The sequence below is a fragment of the Loxodonta africana genome, chromosome 13 (assembly GCF_030014295.1).
Source record: "Loxodonta africana isolate mLoxAfr1 chromosome 13, mLoxAfr1.hap2, whole genome shotgun sequence".
Lineage (NCBI taxonomy): Eukaryota > Metazoa > Chordata > Mammalia > Proboscidea > Elephantidae > Loxodonta > Loxodonta africana.
Window position 1 is genome coordinate 72,409,271 of NC_087354.1, and position 15,999 is coordinate 72,425,269.

The following is a 15,999-nucleotide window of genomic DNA, read 5'->3' on the forward strand; positions in this document are numbered from 1 at the left end:
GAGGACATAAGCTAGAAATGAACAAGGGCTATATGGAAAATAGTAAGATTTTAATTTTACTTTCTTTTAGTATTTCAAAATTCTAAATTGTTAAAAAATACATCTGAAAACAGGAAGAATAAACAATGAAAATATTTTTACTAAGAAAATAAAACTAGCAAATCATAAAGTTTGAGTTGTCCTTAAAAACAGACGAATAAAAACCAAGCGGGATCAGAAATATATCTCCGGCAATTATGTGCTACTAACTGTAGCTAAACACTTTTTTATAAACAGCCCTAATGCTGATGCTATCAGCATCCGTGGAATGTATTAACGTTGTAGAAGACACGCTGCTAGGGAAAAAAGGAACCTAATTTATCTTCGAATCGTAGGCTCCTGGGATTTGTGAGGTAGTAGAGGGCAAGTCAAAGGTCTCATGTTTCACAAATCTCACAAGACACAAATAAAAGTGTTCCATGATCACCGCCATTTTCCATTATTATTTACCATACATGTGCACACTCATAATTTTCAAACTAAAGTCATTTTATATTACAGCATGGTCATTTATTTTTAAAAATGTTACTTAGAATCTCTTAGGGTTTAATGCATTCTATTTATTTAAATGAGAGAGGTGTGGAAGATACTTTACTCACCCTACTAATTTCATAACTTAATAGAAATTATACATTAATCATTAACAACACACAATTAATTATAAGGTAGGGTTTTTAACTGAGTATCCAAGACACGACTTGTGAGGAGACGTCCACATAGGCTTGTTTTTATAAAGCTATAAACTGTAAGAACTTAACCTGTATTACCTGTAAAAATGTACAAAACTTAATTATTAACAACTCTTGGTCAGCAGATGCCATTCAGCTACCAGTTGTCTTAAGAACAGAAAAGATCTCCCCAAAATATTAGGTGTTAGGTGTCCTGTTGTAGGTGGAGCATGTACTCCTTTGGGTTTTAATGTCCCCTCTGGCTGAGATGGCCAGACACTCTCTCCTTTCTCCTCAAACTAACTCTTTCTTTTTTTCCCAGGCTCCTTCACTGACTCCTCTTCTTCCTGGCTTCTTTTACTTTACTCATTCTTTCAATAAACACTTAAAAAAAAAAAAACCAAAAAACACTTACTGAGTGTTAACTAAATATAAAGCACAATTCTAAACGCTAAGATTACAAAGTGAACAAAACAAAAAGTCCCCACCTTCAATTTACAGAGCTCAAGTGGCACTAGTGGGTAAGTGCTACGGCTGCTAACCAAAAGGTTTTTTTCAGTTCAAATCTACCAGCCACTCCTTGGAAACCCTATGAGACAGTTCTATTCTGTCCCATAGGGTTACTATGAGTCGGAATTGACTGGACGGCAATAGGTTTGGTTTTTGTTTTGTTTTTTTAGTGGCGCAGTGGTTAAGAGCTTGACTGCTAGCCAAGAGGTCAGCAGTTTGAATCCACCAGCCACTCCTTGGAAACCCTATGTTGTAGTTCTTTGTGTCCTATAGGGTTGCTATGAGTCGGAATCAACTTAACAGCAACAGGTTTGGTTTGCCCTCTTTTTTTTTTTTTTTGAGTGAGGGAGAAAAACAAAATAAACATGCTAATATATACATATCATGCCAAACAGTGGCAGACACTATGTGGAAAAATTAAACAGGATAAAGAGACAGAGAATGATGGGGGCCAGAAGTAGTGTTAATTTACAAAGGGTGTTCAGGGAAGGCTACTCTGAAGAGGTGACACTAGAACAGAGACATGAACGAAAGAAGGGAGTAAACCAAGCAAATATCTGGGAAGAAAGTGGTTCAGGCAGACATACATTATTTCCAAAATCACCAAAACAGGAATATGCTTGGCATTTTTGCTGAGGAACAACAACAAAAAAAAAGGCAATTGAGGCTTTAGTAGAGTAAGAGAGAAGAATCCGAGAGGCAACCAGATAACACAGGATGATGGTGGCTACAGTAAGGACTAGTACTTTGTTCTACGTGAAATGAGAAGTCATTGGATGGATTTGCACACAAGAATATAACCTGATTTACAATATAAAAAGATTACTACTGCTACTGATAGAAAAAGCACCCAATGGGAGAAGAACTGAAGTGAGAAATTAGTCATTTGGGCTACAGTGTTAGTGATGTAGGTAGTAAAAATGGGTCAAATTCTGGATATACAGTGAAGATTCTGAAGATGGGATGTGGGAGGGTGTGTGAAAGGAAGAATCAAAGATTCTAAACTTCTGGTTTGCGCAAACTGGGTAAACAGTGATGTCTTTTATTGATACGGGGCGTACCGGGGGGACAGGCACCAACTTTTTTTGGTGGGAAGGGTAAAAGGAGAATCCAGGGTTTGACATTGGACATGTTCACTTTAAGATGTCTATAAACGTTCAAAAGGAGCTACATATACGAATCTGGAATTCAGAGAAGAACTGTGAGACAAGAGGTGATCACCTAAGTAACAAGTGTAGAAAAAGAGGCAGTCTAAAGACTTAGCCTTAAGGTACTACAACAACTCAGGGGATAAAAAGAAGATAATCCAGTAAAGGAGCCTAAAAAAGGGTAAAAAGATAGGAGAGGTTTATATTTCTTAAATCAAGTTACAAGACGGATTAATTGTGTCAGTGATGCTGACAGACCCAGTAGGATGAGAACTGAAGATTTATCACTGCGTTTAAGAACGTGAAAGTGGACAACCAATGACTTTGTTAACACTGGTTTCAATAAAGCAGTAGAGAAGAAAATCTTGATTACAGTGGGCTCGAGACAATGAGGGCTGACAAAGTGGAGACCTAAAAAACAGACAACTCTTTTGAGGAGTTCAAGGTAAGTATCACCTACTATAAGGAGTGCTGATGGTGCAATGGTTAAGTGCTTGGCTCTAACTGAAAGGTCGGTGGTTTGAACCCACCAGCCGCTCTGAGGGAGAAAAGACCTGGCGACCTACTCTCGTAAAGATTACAGCCTAGCAAACCCTGTGGGGCAATTCTACTCTGTCCTGTAGGGTCGCTATGAGTCAGGATCGACTCAAGGGCATACGACAACCACCGTACCATTTATAATTCTTTCTTCCTCTGCCAATGACACTCTTCTGAAGTTTAGGTTCTAATTTTCAACTAGTAGTTATTCTGGTTAATCTGAAAACATACCAGCTTATCGAAAACTGAATTCACACATTGACTCTACAAATGTGCTTCATTATAATCACCCAGGCACCCTGTATAAAGAATCATCTTTATATCTTCCTGTCCCTTATGGTCAAGCAATTGCCAAATCCAGGAGAATTATTATTTTTTAAATATGGCAAACACATATGTAACAAATCTTGTCATTTCAACATTCTTCATGCGTATAATTCAGAAACATTAATTATGTTTATTATGGGGTTTAACTATCACCATTATCCATTCCCAGATTTTCCCATCACCCTTCAGAGAAGCTCAGTGTCCCCCAAGCAATGAGTCCCCGTATTCCCCTCCCTCCCACGTACCCCTGATAACCACTAATAAACTCTGGTCTCTACTGTTCTAGATATTTCATGTAAGTGGGATCATGTAATATTTGTCCTTTAGTGTCTGACCTGGGGCCCTGCTGGCATAGTGGTTAATCATTCAGCTGCTAACCAAAAGGTTGGCAGTTCAAACTCACCAGCTGCTCTTTGGAAACCCTATGGGGCAATTCTACTCCATTCTATAAGGTCACTATGAGTCACAACCGACTTGATGGCAGTGTTTTTTGTTTTGTTTTTTACATATCTGACTTATTTCACTCAGCATAATGTTTTCAAGGTCCATCCATGTTGATGCATGTATCAGGACTTCATTTCTCTTTGTGGTGGAATAATGCTAATTTAAATAAGTGTGTTCTGGGGATTTTATTTCACCTCTCATACTAAGTTTTCTGCCTGAAGGCAGAGTGTTAGATTCCCATGCCCTAACTAAATGGGCTCTTTCTTCTGTTTTCTCTACACAAATGCCCAAGTACACTTTAAGTTCTCCCTTCTCTTTCATCTCGCAAGATGAATTAATCAACAAATCATAATAATTATTACTTTCTAAGTATGTCTAACTGTATGGGGCAGTAATAATCTGTCCTATAGGGTTGGTATGAGTTGGAATCGATTCGACAGCAATGGGGTTTTTTTTTTTTAAGTATGTCCTAAATTCATCCACATCTCTCTAGCCCCATTTCCACTATGACTTTAGCCTTCACTGCCTCTTCTAATTACTTTAACAACTTACCAACTACTTCCACTTTTGCCCATAGTGTCATACGTATTCAAACACCAAACACAGTCATCTCATAAAACCACAGAATAAGTATGTTCCTGTCTCCCCACTACCCCCAGGATGAAGCCAACCTCCTCAACAACCCTTTGTCTAGTAATAGAGACTGCTGTACTAAAGCCTGCTTTGCAAGGCCTCTCATCATTGGCTCTGGGTTTCCTCTTTCCTCTCCCTCTCTTTAGATGCAGTACCTGTGAGCCCATAAGGCGTCTACTATACCACACTACAGGAACTTGTTTTATTGTCAGTATTTCCTCAAGTGTGAAGGTTCAATGAAGGCAAGGGCTGTGCTGACTCGGTGCTATATCACAACCAGAAACTGGCAGTGTATAATGTCAATTGAAATTAAAAAAAATTTTTTTAAATAAATGCTACCTGAGCATTTCTTCAAACGTTTACTATAACTTTACTTTCAGCATAGGTTATTATTTTAGTAGGAGCCCCTGGGTGGTACAAACGGTTAAGTGCTCAGTTATGAGCCAAAAAAAAAAAAAGTTTGGCGGTTCGAACCTATCATGTGGCACCTTGGAAGACAGCCCTGGTGATCCGCTTCTAAAAGGTCACGGCCTTGAAAACCCTAGGGAAACAGTTTTACTCTGACACATATGGGGTCGCCATGGGTTAGAACTGACTCGACGGCAACCGCCAACAACATTATTTTAGTAATATATTGTTGCACTAAATTGTGATATTCTGGAGAAGTATGGTTCTCCAATAATTCCCATCTTAGATCCATTTACTACTGCCCCTATTTCAAAATAATAAACTGAGGTGTCATTTATGACTCCTTCCACTCTCTAATCCTGTTAAGCATTTCTATAGAAAGGAAGAAAAAAGAGTTTAAGCTGCAGCAAGTCAGACTGTTCGTAATCACTGGATTTAATTTATTGATGTTAAGGGTACCTGAAATGAGAAGTCTGTCTTAAGAGGGAAAAAAATCAGTGATAATGCACTGCCTAGGAAACCTCAGATATTTGCCTAATATTTAGATGTGACTGCCTAGTGAAATTCATCCTAGCTTTACAAGATTGATTTGTTCCATAAAATTTGATCTTAATAATTCTGGGTTCGGGTTGGAGAAAGTAATCTATTCTGTGCCACCATCTCTAAATTCGAACAAATCTGTAAGGTTTGAAACACAGGAATTTAGAAATATTATTTACTATAGTGATGATTCTCCAACCCAATATTAGCACTTCCTACTTCATTCCTGAAGACTACATGTTATTACTACCTTTCAGTTCATATTTAGATGAAGTACACATCAGAGACATTGGAGATGAAGAAGGATGAATGCATTCTTCTTTCCATGAGCAGAACGTTACCCCTTGGTGTGATTCCAAAACAATGCCCAAAGCCTGCAGAGCCCAGTAAAGTAGCCATAAACCACAGTAAAACTTAATAAAGTCTCTTTCTTCACTGAAATAAAAAGAATTCATATTTCCATCTTTTTGTTTTATACAAATAACCTTTACGTTTTAGTAAAACTATTATCTGAAAATTGGCAGAATGCAAGACATAGGAATTCTAAAATATTAAAGTTAACAGTTCCCTCTCAGCTAAAAAAAAGGACTTGAAATGTTACCATGTTTTTTTTTTTTCAAAATTTTATTTAAATAAATCTTCTATCCATCTTACAACATACCACTTCTGTGTAATGGCATGAAAATATATTAAGAGAATATAAGCCCTATTAATCACGCAAAGTGTACTTAGAACCCACTGAACAGAAGACGATTTCCACCACCCAGCCCCGCATTTCCTACCCCTTCAATACTGTTTAACATTTCCCTAGTATTTCTCGAAACTCCAACAAGACAAATAAACATGATACCAACTGAAATATAATATTGTATCTGAATGAAATGTTTATATTATTATAATAAATATGCTTTATTACTAATCTATTATTTATTATTATATAATACTTAAATGTGCTTTCTAAAGTGGTAAAATATAACACTTTAAAAACTGGCATTAAAAAAAAAAATATGATCAAATCCCCTCTAGGTTTTAAAAAGAGTAACCATAAAACCTAAAAAAAACCTACTGCCATTGGGTCAATTTCAACTCATAGTAACCCTACAGGACAGAGTGGAACTGCCCCACAGGGTTTCCAAGGAGCGGCTGGTGGATTCGAACTGCCAACGTTTTGGGTTAGCAGCTGTAGCTCTTAACCACTGACTGTGTAACCATATATTACACACTTTTTAAAGTATTTGAAAGTCACTGAGTTGTAGGAACTAACTTGGCTGGTTACCAGTATAGAAAATGGCGGTAATTTGTCAGTGACCTACCCACCCCACAGATATTATGTGAACTAAAAAAGAATATCATTTGAAAGTGGTTAAGCCCTTGACTACAGCAGAAAGGTTGCCAGTTTGACCCACCCAGAGGTGCCTTGGGAGACATGCCTGGTGATCACCTTCTGAAAGGTCACAGCCTTCAAAACCCTGTGGAATAGTTCTACTCTTCACACATTAGGTCACCATGAGCTGGAATGGACTCGACGACAACTAACAACAACCGAGGATTAGCAGATTTCAGCAAAATTAATCCTGCACAAAATTTCCATGCCTCTGAACATACTGAAAAAATATATAAGAATACAGCTATGTTTCTGCTTGGGTGCCAATCACCTTTACACTTGAAATTTAAAATTCTTCTATTTTTTGAACTTTTCCCTTAACCTTGTACTCTGTTTCTTCCTACAGACATCCTACTTTACACCGTTAAAAAAAAAAAAAATTAGAGAACTGGAAATTACAGTAGCACAAGAGCAAAAACTGAAAGCCTAGTCTTTGTCTAGCAACAGGGACTGCTGTATTAAAGCCTGCTGGGCCAGTCAAAGGGAAGTGAGATGGATTTGAGTCGTTATTTGCTAAGAAACAAGACTAATGAGAGAAACAAGGGGAGAAAGATAAAGATGTTCATGTGGGTTTATTTTTTACAGGTAGGGTATTTTACTGGACGTGTTTGGGAAAACGGAACCAGATAACTGCTAATTAAAGACTCGTGGGAGAAAAAGGCTGAAATTAGAAAAAGGAGAGAACACTCCGAGGATCTAGCATACATAGTCCCTGTCTACCAGAACATTCAGGAGGAATGTCTACTACTAATAGATTAGAAAGGTGAAGACATTCACTATCTCTATTACAGGGCAGGAAAAAATAACCCTTAAATTCATGACCTGGTTTCTGTTTCCACATCTCGTACCAAACTTAATTCAGTATAAGGTTATAACTTGGTCATGAGATGCTTAACAAATGAAGGAATGTGAAAGTAAAAAAAAAAAAATTTTACAAGTCTCCAATTTGATAATGAGAAGTCAGGCTTATCAATGTTTTCATGTCTCTATATATCTTATTACTGCCTGAAAGAGTTAAAGAATTAAATAGCTTTGAGATTAGAGGTGGAATTCAAGGCCAATTATTAAATCTGTTAGCTATTCTTATTCACTTTTATCTAGTTGTCCATTTCAAGGTTATCTATTGATGATTCTTAAAAGTATGATATACAATTTCAAAAGTATTTCAGAGTACATTATTTATGAGATCAAAACATCCTGACAGATGCCCCAAAAATTGCTTTTCTGCATATGATGGAATTTTTTTCAATAAAGTATCTTTGATATAAGCAATGTTGTGCTATACAATAAGAAAGTACATGAACACATTTTGTAGACTGGGAAGTATCACACATGCAAGGTATGATGAAATCTTGCAGAAGGAATTTGGTCTTTGTTCTCAGTTCTTTTGTAGCCATACCAACACCTGAGGTGAGTGAGTGGGGGCTGACCAGACCAACAGGGACCACTTGGGAGCTAGAAGCTGACTAAGCCTCGTGAAGTATGATGTAATCTATCATGACCCTAGTTTGATTGCTAACCAAAAGGCTCGTAGTTCAAATACACCAGGTGCTCCTTGGAAACCCTATGGGGGAGTTCTACTCTGTCCTATAGGGTCACTATCAGTCAGAATCGACTTGACAGCAATGGGTTTAGCTTTTTTTTTTTTTTATCATGACCATGTGGTAAGGCTGATAAGAGCCCTGAACACGGAGGCTCAGAGGAGCTTCCTTGATGGTGACCATGGACTGAAGAGGGTAGTGTGTCCCTCTTTAGGACATGGATGCTCCACATTGTGACCCTCCCTAAACTCGCTCTATGTGTCCCTTCATTTGTATCCTTTTTGGTTGAACTAAAGCTGTAACCATATGTATGGTGTAGTTCTGTGAATCATTCGAGTGAATTAACAAACCCATGGGGGCAGTGAGAGTCAGTAGGAGCCGGCATCTACCTGTCTTTCTGCAAGAGGTGTCATTCTCATGTGTGAGCTCTGACCTACTTCTGGGTGGCTAGGGTCTGAGAAATGATCCATGAGCAACTGGTGTGAAAGGTGTCCACCTAACTTGTGAGCTCTGACCTAGCTCTGGGTGGCTAGGGTTCAAGAGAGAGTGTGTCACATGAGTGGTTGGTGATGAGACTGGAGAAGTGGGAAGGTAAGACTTGATCTATTTTCATACTTTGGGAATTGAATGCATGATGACGCAGTTAGCAATGAAGGTGCAATTCGCCCACCTTGCCCCCTGGTTAGTGCAACACATAAATGAAAGGTGGAATTATCATTATATTGAAATTTTTTAAAAGTACCCTATAGTTCCTTAAAAAAACAAATTTATTGCCGGTGAGTTGATTCTGACTCATATCGACCCTATAGGACTGAATAGAACTGCCTCGTAGGGTTTGTAAGGAGCAGCTGGTGGATTTGAACTGCTGACCTTTTGGTTAGCTGCCGAGCTCTTAACCACTGCACCACCAGGCTCCTTCACATTAGTAATTTAACAGTTGTTCCTTTGAACTCTAAAATCTCTCACATGGCACTTATTATTTCCTCCCATGTTATAATTATTTGTGTGTAAGTCATATTTCTTTATGAGATCATAAGGAACTTTACAATCACAGGTATGTTTCATCATACTAAACAGCATCTAGCACAGTACCTTGTAGTATTTTATGTCAAGAAAATAAAATACTGTACTTTTGAAGGTAGAAACAAAAGTCTAGTAAAGATTATATTAGCTACTATGCAAAAGTTTTTGGCCTTTTACAGTAATAAACATGCATATAGACAGGAGTAGAGCTCTTATTTTTCCTCACAAAAGCAATTCTATACCAAACAAAGTTAAGGGTATAGTTAGGGCCAGCAGCAGGTGAAAGATGATAACCTTAAGAACAGAGACATAGAATATCTAAATACATTGGTTTAAGATTTTCCCCATAGTATTTTTCTGACTTCAATAATTTTATTCATTAAGTTTAGAATGCCATTGAGTATGCTGCCTCACGTGGAGGACATCCAAATTCATTATTTTTCCTTAAAAAAAAAGATTTCAAGGGGAAACAAAAAAACCAAGCTACAATGAAAAAGGAGATAGAGAAAGAGAGAAATTCTGTAGAGTGGTTCTTGGCCATTTAATTAAGGCCTCATCCTCCGAGGCTTACCTTTAGTAAAAACAGGGCTGCACTGCAGGAGACATATATTCAACATTCAATTCAACAAGGAATACACTGGCAATAATAATTGTAAAATGAAACATTTCTGTACCTTGATATCAGATGTGTCACGCTGACTGTTTCTCCAAGCTCTGGAAACTGATGAAAAAGTTCTGTCTGCATGATCAAATTTCCCTCCTTGCAAATTTAGGAAATAAGTGGTAAAGGGTTCCTAAAAATTAAGCAATTAGAAAAATTCGTATGTTCCCTCACGTATAAGAACATGGTTTTTAATAAATCTTTATATCTAAATATTTTAATGACTAATATGTTTTAGCCAGTAATAAATATATACTAGGTATCAAATGGGAATTATATCTAAATGATTACAATAATGTTCTTACATTATTTCGTTATTTCAGAAGTATTTATAAATATTTCCAAAATTTGGTATTTGCAACATTTTCTTCAGACTTTCTTCCTTTCCAAGAAGAATTTATTAGTAACATTCAGACATAAATTAGACTGTATTTTCTTCACAGTACAGGGAAATAGTCCACTATGTAATTTTCCTATTGTTATGGCTCAATATTTAATTTATGATTAAGAAAAGAAAAATGTTTGGAAGATTTAAAAGCCTCCTCTTAGTTAAAGAACACTTAAACACATATTAGTGGATAATTGCTTGAAATTAGCTAAGCACTATAAATTACTTCTAGGATTTATGCCTGCCTGTACCCTTCTAACAAGCTTTAATTAATGATGTGCTGCTAATGCTTTCCCAAAGAAATTACTTTCTAGTAGACAAATCACCTTTCAATTTTACAGAAACACTTCTTGTTTAACCAATATATTATCGATACGTGGCAGCCTCAGTGTTACCTACAGACATACCTTATTCCATTTGGTGCAATTAAAGTTTCCAAAATATATCCATCTATTTAGTTCTTATTTAACAGACTACATTCGAAAATAACCTAAACAACAATTTAGAATCTTGTAAGATAGCTCCCATTTGCAGAGCCAAATTTAAGAAAATAATTCGCACAATTCCAGGTGAAACATTTTAAATGCAATTTTATACTAATATGCTATAAAATATATACAAAATGGAATATAATTAAAGCCTCAGTCATTTAAAAATTCTTTTTAGTTTTCAAAAAAGATGCTGATGATTTTTAATCATTACATACTCTCCATAACATTGAATTTACTTAGTCACGGCTTATTATTCAAACTGAACTTACTATTCTTAACAGCCAGGCAAGAACAAAACTTGCAGTTGAGTAATGAGTACCGTAGTGGAACTTTGGAACTTGGTCATCTTCCCACGATTCATAACGCTCTGCGAAGAATGCTGCCCTTTTTGGATTCAAAGCTCCGATTGGCTGGCAATGGGGTAGAGGGAAAAGGAAAAACAAGAACACATATAAATGTAATCATCCTTTATCTTTTCCTCTCTTCAAATGTTACCTTATTAGCAGGTGATATTAGCATATATTAAATAAACACATACTATTTAAGTTAAAACACAATGTTATATTCAGAGAGTGGATGGGAAAACAAATTTATTTTTCAAAGCTGGTGTAAGCATACACATATAAGTAAGGAATAGAGAAATCTGTCATTTCTCAGTAAGTCTACCTTCAGCTGAACATAGGTCTTTAATCGGTTCATAACAAGCATATTCATAAAGACAATTACATGAAGTGAATGTACTCTGGAAAGCACCTCTAAAGTTCTGTTTAGTTTATTAAGAAGCAACAACCAAAAACAGACCTTGAAGCTGAAGGACTGACTTAACAGGGGTTCTGAGAAGATGCTGGAACAAACTTAGGGGAGGAATGAGGAGTGCAAGCAGGAAATTGTATAAAAAAGAGATTAAAATGTAACTAGAAATTTCTACTAGTATTAGAAATTCTACTAGTATTAATGAAACTAGGATAAAAATATACCTACATGAAATATCGAAACCATAAAATGAATAGTAGACAGATTTTGAGTTTATATTTAAAAACAATACATTACAGACATGGTCCAAAGAGCAGTATAGTAAAGTGGTAAAGAGCCTGGGCTTACTGGGATAATAAGAGTAGCCAGTCAGAAGGCTGTTTTGGAAGATAAAATGATTCAGAACATGTGAAGTCCTACAAATCGTGCCTGGCATATGTCAAACATTCAGTGAATTCTAATTACTATTTTTAACATGATCTTTTAGAATTGGGGTAAGACTTGAATAAAATAATGCCAGTGAGGCCCCAAACACATTGTTTAGCATAGAATAAGAGCTCAATAAACATTGGTATCATTGTTGCTTTTGCTGTTGCTGCTGCAGGTATTCAGGGGGTACATAAACTCAATTAAATGGTACATACAACTTTGTATGATTATGTATAGGTACGTTTCCTTAAGGAAGAAGCAGAGTTTTCTTAAGATTCTCAGAGAGGCTAGTGCTCAAATAAGGTTAAGAACAGCTCTTAAAACATTCTGATCCTAGGGAATCTCTATTCTTTATTCAAAATAAAGGACCAATTCAGTGGGAAAAAACACAACATGTAAAATTACTTCCCTTAATGAGATTTAGAGCACCAGCCTTCTGCTTTGTATCTTTTATAAGGAACTGTGAGTTAATCATTCTTTATTTATAAGAGAAAAAAAAAAAAAAGATCAGGGGAAAAGAAAATATCACCCTTAAGGTGGAAATTTTAAACTAAATAATTTAAAATATTGGTTTAAAACTGATGTATTCTAACATATTCTATTGAAATGAAGCAATGTACTTTCCATACAAATATGCGATCTTAAGCAACATTTTAAATTTATCATTACAGCTATCCTTCTTGTTAGCTATTTTTTCACAAATACTATTTACCTTTGGTACTATTCTCTTTCAAAAGCTTGGTTCTAATCAACCTTATTTTATTTTTAAGCCATTTTTACTTTATAAGCAGATTTTTAAAAATCTTTGGTTGATTACTAGTTTAAATCAGTGTCACATATACTAATTTAAAATGCCACTTTTAAAGCATCAGTTTCTGTACAAAAGAATTATATCGATTGACTAAATTTATGCCAGTTAAGAAGAGGACTTCAAGAATTCTTTGTTTGTTACAGAACCAATTTGAAATGCCTTTAAATGTATTTTAGTTGTTGTCCCTGAAGACTGAGCCATGGAAAAGGAAAGAAGGAAGAAATAAAATCACTGGAAGACAAATTATACGAATTAAAAATAGAATCAATGCCCCCTTTTGTAACATTTTTCTGCATACTAAGTATTCACTTTATCTGCTCCTATTTTTATTTTTATTACTCTCCAAATGAGTATCCCCCAAAATCAATAGTTATAAAATCACGTTTCTTGAATATAATGCTAAAACCAATTAGGATTGATTTCACTAGCATCTGAAAAAATGGCATCTTGCAGAGATCCATATAGGTAGAACCACAGTATTGATTCTGGCTGTTATTGTTACAGTTGGTTTCTGAAGCCTGCTACAGGACAGCTATCAAGACATGCCACATTAATTTGCAAGCATATAAAAAAGAAGTCCCCAAATAAAAGAAGGTTTTTGAAAAAAAAAAAAAAAAGACTAGTGGAGCTGTGCAATGACAATGATACACTATCAGCTTACTCAGAGAAGTTACAGTGGGAATACACACATTGAATTATACATTACGCGAAAGCACTGATTTATTGTGGTAATAACATCCACCTCATTAAAAGATTCTGCTTTGCTGCAGTTGGAGGGCTACATATTGTTTACTGCTATAAATTAATGGCAGTGCAAAGAAGGCTGTGGAACCGTCCTAACAATAGATCTGTAATGACAGCGCTGTATATCATAGCTTCCTCAGCAGCTTCATAACAAAATGGAGACAATGTATTGAGCTAATACATTCTACCATGCTGGCCCATATTTTTCTGACAACTGCTTTAAAAGATGAGCTGAATCCAACTATGTTACAACGCTGCAAAACATTTAACTAAGCAAGAGTCCATTACATACTGAAGTGCATCATCGCATTTTTAAAACATTGTCTAAATCAGCATTTCAAGATGTTTATTCATCTCTGCGAAAGAACTAAAAGTAAATGCTGATGGCTTCTCTTACTTACACAGTATATTACAAAAAAACAATTGCGAGCCAGTTCAGGGAGATCCTTAGCACTATCATCCCACATAAAGCTCTCTGTACAATCTAACTGGAGAAGCTTGACAGAGTACTTTTTTTTTATTTAATCAGCAAACTGATTAAAGGATGAAGAGAAACAAAATACTGGTCATTACAAAATGGTCATAACTTATTCAGAAAAAAAATCAATAGAATATAATTATTGATTAGAGAGTATAAAAATAGTGGAATTCAAGTTCATAACCAGGCAAACACAGACAGCCGTGGAATATAGAAAAATAATGTTAAACACTACAAAAAGCTGACAAATAAAATTAAGTAAGATTTTTCAATCTACCAAAAAAGAAAAAAGAAACCTGAATCACAACTTTGGTTCAAATAATTAGAATAGAATGTTTTAAAAATTAGTCTCAAGACTATTAACAGAAGCATTACCTAAAAACAAATTTAAAATAAGAACTTAGATCAACGCAGGAAGAGACAAAATAAAGAAAACTCTTGAAAATGGTATTAATAGTAAAAAAGTTATTGTACATAGGAAATTTGAAAAATCTCACAAATAGCAAGAGTAACAATTGTGGTAGTGAGATAGGTGTTCTGTTTCAGAGATAAGAATGATGCCTTTCAAAACACGATATGCAAAGTAAAACTTTTTGAATGTTTTTTAGGAGTGTTACAATAAAAAACAACTTTTTTTTTCTATTACCTTCTCTGAGAATTAATTTTGTTAACTATTAGAGAAACAAAAATATTGTATGTAAAGAGCCCAGCTCAATGGCAGGCATACAGTAAGTCATTAGGAACAATAATAATTATTATTCAGGTTATTTCACCAAGAATTTTTTTTAAAAAGCAATCAAATAAGCATGATGGAATTACTATAGTCTGTTTGGAAAGAATGTAAACATCACAATCTTTTAGTGGCAAAGTAGATCATAAAAATATATAACTACTGTACACTGTCTGTAAGAAGGTTAAAAGTACAATGTAGTAGTCCCAATCGACTGAATTACCCAACCTCAAAAATGTAATTAAAAGCAAAATTACTTTTTAAAAGCCCAGGGGCCTCCAAATTTTACTGTGAAAAGCATATGAAATGTCAAATAATTAACAATCCTTTTCTGCTACATTAAAAAAAGAATGGTTTCTCCCCTGAGGGAGCAGGAGAGCAATGGGATGCAGACCCCAAATTCTTGTACAAAGACCAGACTTAATGGTCTGACTGAGACTAGAAGGACCCTGGTGGTCACGCACCCCAGACCTTCTGTTGGCCCAGGACAGGAACCATTCCCAAAGCCAACTCTTCAGACAGGGATTGGACTGGACAATGGGTTGGAGAGGGATGCTGGTGAGGAGTGAGCTTCTTGGATCAGGAGGACACTTGAGACTATGTTGGCATCTACTGCCTGGAGGGGAGATGGGAGGGTGGAGGGGGTTAGAAGCTGGTGAAATGGACACAAAAAGAAAGAGTGGAGGGAGGAAGCGGGCTGTCTCATTAGGAGGAGAGCAACTGGGAGTATGTAGCAAGGTGTATGTAAGTTTTTGTGTGAGAGACTGACCTGATTTGTAAGCTTGCACTTAAAGCACAATAAAAATTAAAAAAAAAAAAAAAGAATGGTTTCAGGTTCACATACCCCTTTAAATGTAAATAAAATATTTCACTTAATCACAGGTAAAAGCTATAAAAAGAAATGGCTTTTACAATGTTGATATTAATTCCAAATTTTCTCTTTCTTTTTAAAAATTTTAAGAACATTTATCTGAAATTATCTATTTAAGAATTAAGAATAATACCTCAAGCTTAAATTTTTCAATTTATAAAACATTATTATACATTCTTACAATAAATATGTGAGACAGATAACTATTTAAAGATAAGAAATGAAGTATCATAAGTAACCCTGCTCAAAATCAGTATAAACCTAGGAGACTCAAACCCAGTACTCAAAACCCCACCTTTGGGCTGTATTACCCATCAAAAACTTTTGTGTAACAAATTGCTTTTCTAATTTCACAACTTCCTAGTTTCCTATGAACTCCATTTTTTAAAATATTATCTTTATTCAATAGATTGATTTAAAAGACTAATACGTGTAAAGAGC

At 35.6% G+C, this 15,999-nt stretch overlaps 1 protein-coding gene across 7 annotated transcripts in view; it reads right to left on the minus strand.

The window, feature by feature from the left end:
- Nucleotides 1–15,999, minus strand: part of LRBA (LPS responsive beige-like anchor protein) — a 766,566-nt gene that overhangs the window by 175,877 nt on the left and 574,690 nt on the right. For all 7 annotated transcript variants that reach the window (XM_010597205.3, XM_064267558.1, XM_064267557.1 and 4 more), the window contains 2 exons: nucleotides 11,012–11,152; nucleotides 9,877–9,996 (listed from right to left, as the gene is read on the minus strand). In XM_010597205.3, coding sequence (XP_010595507.2) covers nucleotides 9,877–9,996; nucleotides 11,012–11,152 — 261 coding nt within the window. The remainder of the gene's footprint in view (nucleotides 1–9,876; nucleotides 9,997–11,011; nucleotides 11,153–15,999) is intronic.